The sequence below is a fragment of the Eptatretus burgeri genome, chromosome 12 (assembly GCF_056783735.1).
Source record: "Eptatretus burgeri isolate ZD-2024b chromosome 12, Ebu_testis_v1, whole genome shotgun sequence".
Lineage (NCBI taxonomy): Eukaryota > Metazoa > Chordata > Myxini > Myxiniformes > Myxinidae > Eptatretus > Eptatretus burgeri.
This window is the reverse complement of record NC_140972.1, coordinates 81820678-81830191: the sequence shown is the minus strand read 5'-3', so window position 1 is coordinate 81830191 and position 9514 is coordinate 81820678. Positions and strand designations below refer to the sequence as shown.

At 39.9% G+C, this 9514-nt stretch overlaps 1 protein-coding gene and 1 pseudogene across 1 annotated transcript; both read left to right on the top strand.

Annotated features, from left to right (window-relative positions):
• Positions 1-3284: 3284 nt before the first annotated feature.
• Positions 3285-4472, top strand: LOC147015998 (uncharacterized). The gene has a single exon (XM_085849136.1). It carries the CDS (start codon positions 3285-3287, stop codon positions 4470-4472), a length of 1188 nt encoding a protein of 395 aa, XP_085705262.1.
• Positions 4473-4475: 3 nt separating this feature from the next.
• Positions 4476-7506, top strand: LOC147015997 (uncharacterized; annotated as a pseudogene).
• The last annotated feature ends 2008 nt before the right edge of the window (positions 7507-9514 follow it).

Genomic DNA, 9514 nt, shown 5'->3' with positions numbered 1-9514 from the left:
CTCGAGTTCTTCCAAAAATCCAAAATGGCGTCCAAAATGGCCGCCATATTTACTGTTTTTTGTCATAACTTTGCAAGTAGGTTTCCCCAAAACACACTTTAAATGTCTAAATATATGTTTTGAAGTATAAGGAACTCGATAGAATACATTTTAAGAGATGTTGAAGCACGCAAGTACCAATAAAACTGTTTGAGCTCTTCCAAAAATCCAAAATGGTGTCCAAAATGGCCGTCATTAACAATTTTATCTCAAAATTGTTTAAATATTTATCATTAATTAATTAACTGTGATATTTCATCCTGAAAATATTCAACAAACATTTCAATTATAAATGTGGTTGCTGTGCATACAGTATTCAAATCAATTTGAATGTTAAAGTCTAGAAGTGTGCCCTTAATCGCTTATGACATTACGAGGGAAACATTGTACCATCAGTTTGATGCTAAACAGACAGGGCGACATAAATTTGCCATATGGTCCATTTTCGTCACCTAAAGCTCGGAAATTGAAAACTTGGTGCTAACCTTTTTTACCAACAAGATGCAGTTGATGTCTACCATGAGGTGAGTTCTATTTGAAACATTCCGTTATCATTAAGGAAGTAAAACTATTATTTTTGGTACCCAGACTAAATGCATGATCAAAATTTGTGTCTTCATGCATGTACTACACAGTACTGTGTAATATCACTTGAGAGGGAATTTCTGTGGAGTAGTCTATCGTTACATCTAAAACATTGTATTGAATCATTTTATTTGTTTCATGCAGATGAAAAGAATTATAGTATGATAGAAATCAGAGAGTGTATGACACTCCTTCCTATTGGTACATGTATGCTGTATTTGTATAAAAGGTTCCTTTTTTGTGTGTGTCATGTCATTCCTATATTGTGATATGCTAGTATACATTCATTATTAATAATAGCAGACATTTTAAAGTGCCTTTTCCATTGGATACAAAGTGCTATGAGATGTCATCCCTGGTTGTCATAGGAGATAAAATATATTACCAGGCTGCGACAGTACAAGTGCAGTGCACATCTAGGGATAACAAAATAAGTTAGTCTTCAAGTCACATATTACATGGCAGTGAATTTCTGTGGAGTAGCCACTATCATCATCATTTTCCTCTCGGGTTTCCTTGCGAGATTTTCTCTGCCCAATACAATTCCTACCAGACATTCTGGCACCCCACAATGAGTTGATTCATCCGTAATTTAACTTCACAGGTATCAATATGTAAACATGCTATAGAGTATTGTGATTGTGATGTGTTATAGAAATTGCAGAATCATGTGATGGCAATCATGTGATGGCATTGGCACTTGTGTGCTTCTACATCTCTTATAATGTATTCTATTGAGTTCCTTGTACTTCAAAACATATATTTAGACATCTAAAGTGCGTTTTGGGGAAACCTACTTGCAAAGTTAAGAGAAAAACATGAAATGGCGGCCATTTTGGACGCCATCTTGGATTGCGGAAAACGCTCAAGGAGGATTCATGAGGACTTTTAGTATGTTATTTCACACACATTCCTGGACCTTTCCTGAAAAAAATCAGCTTGTTACCAAAAATGTCCAGGTTAAACCCTAATGCTCTTGGACTATTTATACCATTGTACCAGTACTCATTCAAAAAAAGTAAATGAAATCGAGTTCATATTACAAGGGGGTGGGGGGGGAGGGGTGAAGGAGTGGGGAGGAGAACATAAAGGAACGGACAGATATATCGATGATAAAACTCAAAATCCTCATCACAATTACAGAAGTATACAATCAGCGATCTACGCATAAGCTTCCTCAGTCTATCTCTTATGTTAAATCTTGGTGCATATCTTATTCCAGTTTAAAGGGATCTTGATTCTGCCAACAGTACTTTTTCCAGAGGGACCATTCCAGGAATTCACTCTTCTCTATGGTCCCGGCTTTACCACAATCCTCTCTTTTTCATTACTCTCAGGCTGTGGCACCTGGTGTTATATACATTCTGCTGAAATACTCTTCTGCATTTACTGGTCCACTTGCGGTACTTTTAGGAACCAGTCTCACATCAGGTAAGGCTGATACAAACACAAAGCTGCCCTTTTGTCTCACTCCATTCTTCTCTTTGCCTGTCTGTCCGTTCCATTATAGTCCAGGAGAATCTGACCGAGACCCCTTATCGCCTGAAAAGTTTTTTTTTTTCTTCTGATTCCTATTCTATAAGGTATTTATGATTTATTCTGGGTGGGTGTGGTGATCTCACCTTTGGGCAAATCTTTTTACTGACTTTTTTCAAAATGGCCGCCAACCGAATATGATGTTTTACTAATTTCATACACATCACGTGATTTAGTGCGTGTTTATTGTTGGTATCCACTGGTTGAACTATATATATATATATATATATATATATATATATATATATATATATATATATATATATATATATATATATATATATATATATATATATATATATATATATATATATATATCCGACTGATTAGTAAATATGTTATTTGTCTAATTTAACATGCTAAGTAAATTTTTTTCTATCCCAAATGGCACATAATCAGCAGTTTTCACGTGTATTTCTTAGCACAGTTTATGAGCGGTATGGTAATTCAATGAATCTACATCAATAGTTCTATTGATTTCATGATTATTCTTAAATTTATTTCAGGTGATATTGGAAATACATCCCTTTCATTTGGTGATAAATGACACTTCAACTATAATCAAATTATTTCATCATTTCATTCAGAATTCATCAATACATGATGAAGTGGAACAGAGACAGCGCATACTATAATACTATATATATTAATTTGTTGATGGATAGATTAGATTTGTTGGTGGTTCTCTTTTCAGGTGATGGTCAGTGAATGATGGACGCAGATTCAGCAAACTGTATATTCAAGGATAAATACAAATGTGATGATCAACCCTGCATCCAGAACAAGGGGCAAAGTCACGTCCATTCCATTATTTCTGCTCGTCTAGCATACGAGGACGATCTCCATATTGCCTTGACACAGAAGCTCTCTGAAACGAAGGATCTTACCATTAATTATCACAAGAATTGTGTGTCTAGATACACGTCCAAGTTTAACACTAAACATGGCAAGAAATCTACAGAAGTTCACCCTCCTCCTCCAAAGAGGTTACGTCACTCCTTTGCTCCATTTTATTTCTTCACACAGTGTCTGTACTACAGTGATAATTGTGTCCTTGAGAAGGATCGCAAACATCCTGACCTGCTTACTTGTGCAGATCAACGTTGTCCAAGAGAGGTGAAGAGATGGTGTCATACAAGCAGAACATTTTGGACAAATGTTCAGAGCGTGATGATCAGTGGGCTCAAGATGTGCGTCTCCGCATTGATGGTGCTGTCAGCTATCTACATGCAGCTGAGGCTCGCTACCATCAGTACTGTATGGCTACTTTCTTTAATAACAGATCATACCCTGGACATAAGAATGTTGCAATCAACCCATCAACCCTTGGCAATGATACGAATCAGAACCAGCAAGCTCTTGCTAGCACCATAGATGCATTGTCAAATGAAAAGGACAAGCTCTGGAATTCCATTGAAGTGTTTGAAATGTACCAATGTCATGGTGGAAATGAATTATCCCACGCACAGCTGGTCAGTAAAGTGTCTGAGCATTTTGGCAGTGAAAGCCTAGTCCTATCATCACCTGGTTATGCACACATACTTGCATTGCACACCCAGGCTGCGAGACTTTTGAAAGCTGTAAAAGATACCGGTGACCAAGAAGACATCAAACCCAGTGTAGCAAAGGAAGCTAAGCAAATCACACAGGAGTGCAAGTCCATCGACATGACTAAATCACACTACAATCGAAATGTGGACAACAGTACAGTTCAGGAAGCGACTTCAGAGACCTTGATGGATCTACTGGCTGGAATCTCACCTAGACTGAAGAATACAATGCCAGCACTATTAATTGGCAACATTGTTACTTCTGCAGTTCAAGCCCAACCCACTGATCTACAAGTAGCTCTTGGAGTTCTCTTCAGAGATTCTAAAAGTCAGCTTGGTTACCTCAATGAATATGGAGTAACTTGTAGCTATGATGAAGTGCGCCTCTTTAAGCAATCATCTGCTGTTGCTGCTTCAAGGTATCACGAGTCTCATGGTATTGCTAATCACCAGGATGGACTCTTACAAGTCATTGCTGACAATTTCGACACCGATATTCATTCGCCAAATGGGAAATTGTCTACCCATTCACAAGCTATGATCGTAACTCAACCCTCCAGAAACAATGAGATAGAGGAAGACACCATACCACGACTCTCCCACAAGTACAAGCATATCGATATGGATGATGACGATAAAGACGAGAGCAACATAGCTTCACACTATGTGGGTGACAAGAAACCTGCCATGCCTGACATCCCATTGTCAGTTCATCCTGAATGTCCTGATCTAACAAGAAATGAAGCCGTTTCAGTGAATTGAGCTATGGATTTAGACTACAAGTTCATCGCAGACGTCATCAGGTTACCTGACTGCCCAGAGTATAATGGCTACAATTCCAGGATCTGTCGGGAACAGGGACATACCGAACAGGCGAAGACAAAAGTCAACTTCTTACCTCTCATAGACAGTCCTCCAGCCAGCCCCTCAACTATGATGGCTGCAGTAATCAAGGCAAAAGCTGTTACAGAAAAGACCGGACAGACTTTTGTGGTGTTCACTGCTGATCAACAGCTACATAAAGTAGCTGTCGACTTGTCATGGGAGAATGCAGCCATATTTAGTAATGTGTATCGACGTCTGGGCGGTATGCATCTACTCATGAGCTATGTGGGGTGTATCGGTAGTCTTATGGCTGAGTGGTATTGTGCAGGTACTTGAATCCACATTCGCTGGAGTCCTGAAAATGCTCAGTGGAAAAAAGTATCCTGACAATGTGCGAGCACTCAGGCTACTGACCAAAGAACTACTCCAGCCAGTATTCACAACTCACAGCAACTTGACCAGCATGGATGGCTTGATGAAGATATTAGGTGATATCTCCAAAGAATCACGTACAGCCAGGCTCTGGGTTACATGCCTCATAAATCCAGTATTCACAGTAATGAAATACGTACGAGCTGAACGGGAAGGTGATTGGTCACTCCATCTCGCTACAGTACGTGAGATGGTTCCACTGTTCTTTGCTGCAGGCCACTTCAATTATGCCAGATATGGGTTATATTACTTGCGCACCATGGAGAAGCTGCCCCAAGAAGTGGCATATCACTTCCTTAAAGGTGAACATGTAATCCATCTCAAGCATGGAATCTTCAATGGCATCTGGTCCGACATGGCCATAGAAACTATGTATATGAGCTATGGAAAAGGCAAGAGTGGATTAGTTGGACTGACCCTGAAGCCAGAGACCATCAAAACATGGGCCCACAGCCTTACTCCCTGCAAAAGTCATCATCTCTCTCGACTCCATGAGATCACAAACCAGTCACACACAATCCTCAGAAAAACATAAGGAGGAAAGCAAGTCCCGAATCGCTTTGGACTCCAAGGACAGAACCAGCTTACATGAGAAGCTGGAAACCTGCATGAATCCCTTCGATTAGAGTCTGCATCCCCAGGATCTGGTGAATATAGTTAGTGGCAAGGTTGTGTCTGGCGCCACTGTTAATGTTGACAATGCCGATCACTTGGGTCTGAATCAGATGAAGGCATTTGAGGAAACGTAGCCAGATGAATTCCACCTGCCGCTGCAGAAATGTGTAAAGACCATGGCAGTGTCAAAGAAACACATCAAGCTCGGAGACCAAAAAGTATATGACACAGAACTGATTTACGCCAGGGCTATGCGTCTTCAGAACAGTATGCGTGATTATGATGCTGGGAATTTGATGTCTTACGAACTCTCGCCTTACCCTCCAGCTATGTTTAAAAGAAATGGACAGATGAAGCAAGCCACATCAATGTCATCCCAAAAGTATATACTGAAAGTAGAAGTCCCTATAAGATGTGCAGAATTCCAGGCTGTGTTCTTGGATGGCTGTGCGATAATGTGGACAGTACCCTGGCCTCCGAAGGGAACCATCCAAGACTACCTGGATAGCTTTAGACGTCACATCCACCTGTATTTGCAAACAAGTCAGGTGTACCTCATCTTTGACAGGTAAGATAGTCATACAAGATTCACCCAAGATCTCACATATTGTTAAATGTAGTATGTGTGATGATTAGTAAGACGACTTGTCACTAAATTTTTGTATTTAACTTGCCTCTAAATACTTGGCAACTTGACTGGAAATTATTACCATCTTTGTCAATTAATAAATCATATCTTTAATACAGATACAATGAAGGAAGTGTCAAAGAGTATACCAGGAATGCCCGCAGTAACAAAGGGTGTGGAGTTTACTCTCTTCTCACTACCACCCAGCTCCCTCCACAAAGTTTGCTGTTGTCTGTGTCATCAAACAAGAAGCAGCTGATTGAGCTTATTATGAATGATCTGATGACCCACAGAGACACGGTCCGTGGAACACTAATCATCACTGCCACTCATCCGGTCCCTATCCAGATACAGTCGAGCGTTCTAACTCAAAGAATGGACCTGATGATTACACATGAAGAGGCAGACACCATGATCATTCGACAAATCATTTAAGCTGACATGCCGCAAGTCCTAGTTGTAGCTGATGACACTGATGTCTTCACTCTTCTCTGTCACTTTGTCGTCCAAGGTGATATCAAAGAACAGGTAATGATGATATCTCCCATCAAAGGTCGAATAATGATCGATATTAATGCAACTGTCAACAAAAGCCGTCCCATCGTGAGCAATCTTCTTGCTGCACATGGACTTACTGGTTGTGATACTGTCGCCACGTACCACGGAATTGGCAAAGGAACTGCCATCAAGGTTCTCAACAAGAAGCAGATCAACCTGGACAAGACTGGCAATATTGCCTGTCCTTTCCCTGAGGTTATCGATCAGGCAACCAAATTCCTCTTGTGTTGTTATGGTCGCGAGGAATGTAAAACCATGACAGAAGCTCGCCAAAAAGTTTGGTCATCAAGACTAACTCGTAGCATTGGAGGATCACCCAAACTGCAGACTCTTCGACCGACTACTGAAGCAGCCAACGAAAACAGCGCCCGGGCCCACTTCCAAGTCGCTACATGGCAACATGCCAAACACACCAACCCACCACAATTAGATCCTACAAAATTTGGGCGGCAAAAGGAAGGGACATCTCGAAGTCCAGTAACTGTTCCAAACGACACCAGTCTGGTGCCTCAAGAGTTGTTGAAACTCCTCAAATGCTCCTGCGGAAGTGATTCTCCATGCCAAACAAAGACATGCGGTTGCAGCAGTGCCAATATTGCATGGACTGAGTTATGTGCATGCTCTGGTGGCGAAAGTTGTTTCAACGAGAAAACCATCGAAGGTCTGCAAGCACAGAATGAATCTGAGAATGAAGACACGTCGGATAGCGATGAAAGCGATGATGAGCAAATACTCTAAATGTGTTCATTTGTGTCGGTGTACATATCAAATGATACTTGATCGAATGATTAGTCTATACATTTCTGGTTCTGTTTTTTTCCGTTTTTGTTATTTGTATTGTATGGCATGGGTATAAAAATTCTGAGTCAACGAAATTTACTATCAGTATTATATATGCGATTGGGTCATAAATATAACTACAGTACATGCCAGTCAATTGGAATGAAGTGATGCAATATATATGCACAAATGTTATCGCCTATAACTTAAAATAGAGTGATTGTAACATTTTAATTGCACACTACAATTATATAATGATAGTATTATATAATGTGATACAAATACTTTCAGTTTCTCAAGCAGTAAATATTGTCATATTTTTAGTTGCCATGTGGAACGTAATATGTATCAGTCAGAAAATGCTGAGTTAGCAAATTGATTATATATATTAAATGCATAAATATGATACATGTGTTTTATCATGTTTATTGTGACCTGATTCATTTTATAGACAAATTTAATTGATATCAGAGACGTTTGAAAAATCACTTGAAAATATTATTCACTTTTACCACAGGAGGGGACATCTAAAAAGTCATGAATATTTAAAATTGCCCAAGGGTGACATCACCACACCCACCTGGGGTTGTTTACTGAGACCCTATACAATAATAATCAGAAGAGAAAAAAAAAAAAAAACTTTAACAGACATTTTGGGGTTGGTGGATTTTAGCCTCTTATTCTGCTGGACTATTACATCTTGTTTATCTTGAGAATGGAGCATTTTCGGGCCAACAAACTTGGCAGATGTAATGGGGGCATCAAGGGGAGTGTCAAATGTTTGCTTGTGTGTTTGTGTGCATGTGTGATTTTGGGAGAGGGATGCTGGGGGAATGGGAGATCTTTTTAACTGCTCATGTGATCACAACCAAATTCATGACACATAGGGGTAAAGGGGAAGTAGTTTTCAGGGAGCAGTGGGGGGGGGGGGTGTAAACAGATCAATACAATCAGGCTCCAACTATTCAAAGCCCGAGGGATTGCAGTGCTACAATATGTACAGTAGACAATTTGTGTATTAATCTTGCAGCACTTTATTTGAAAATAAATAAATAATATATATCTATATATTAATGTCATATACCATGATAACTTATGCATGCCTGCTGTTATTGTAGACAAAGAAGGTTTATTCGGCCGAAAACTTGTCACCATAAAGATCGTCCAGAAACTATGTACGCGACTCATTTCATTTATTTCCGGGACATAATGCATATGTATGTATATATATATATATATATATATATATATATATATATATATATATATATATATATATATATATATATATATATATATATATATATATATATATATATATATATATATATATATATATATATATATATATATATACACACAGTCAACCCGCGGTTCACCTATCGCGCCCCCGGTTCATCGCGGTTTTTCCCTTGGACCGCAACTAATTTTTTCTGCGGATTCCCCCAGTACATCGCGGTAATAATGTATAATATATAAATTATTTAAGCAATAAATTATAACGTGTTGTGCTCGACCAGTCACACAACGCACGAGACAAAGTTTCGCTTGTGAACTTCGAATATTTTCTACGTTTTTTCCTCCAAGCCCCACGATGCCGTCCAAACGCCCTGCACCTTCTAAGGCTTCTGGCAAGGAACCGAAGCGCCAGAGGAAGGTCCTGGGACGCTCCAGGAGAAGGTTAAGGTAAAGGTGCTCGATATATGCTTCGGGAAGGAAGAAGGTTTGCCGCCGTTGGACGAGCACTGCTCATACCCAGCACCTCAAAACCTACCAGACCAGACGAGTCGATCTCCGGCACCTCAAACCCAATCACTGCCAAACCGACCAGACCAGACGAGTCGATCTCCGGCACCTCAAACCCAATCACTGCCAAACCGACCAGACCAGACTAGTCGATCTCCGGCACCTCAAACCCAATCACTCCCAAAACGACCAGACCAGACGAGTCGATTTTTTTGGGGAG

Excerpts from the sequence above, each read along its gene's own strand:
- LOC147015998 (XM_085849136.1), top strand. The coding sequence starts at position 3,285 with ATGGTGTCATACAAGCAGAACATTTTGGACAAATGTTCAGAGCGTGAT.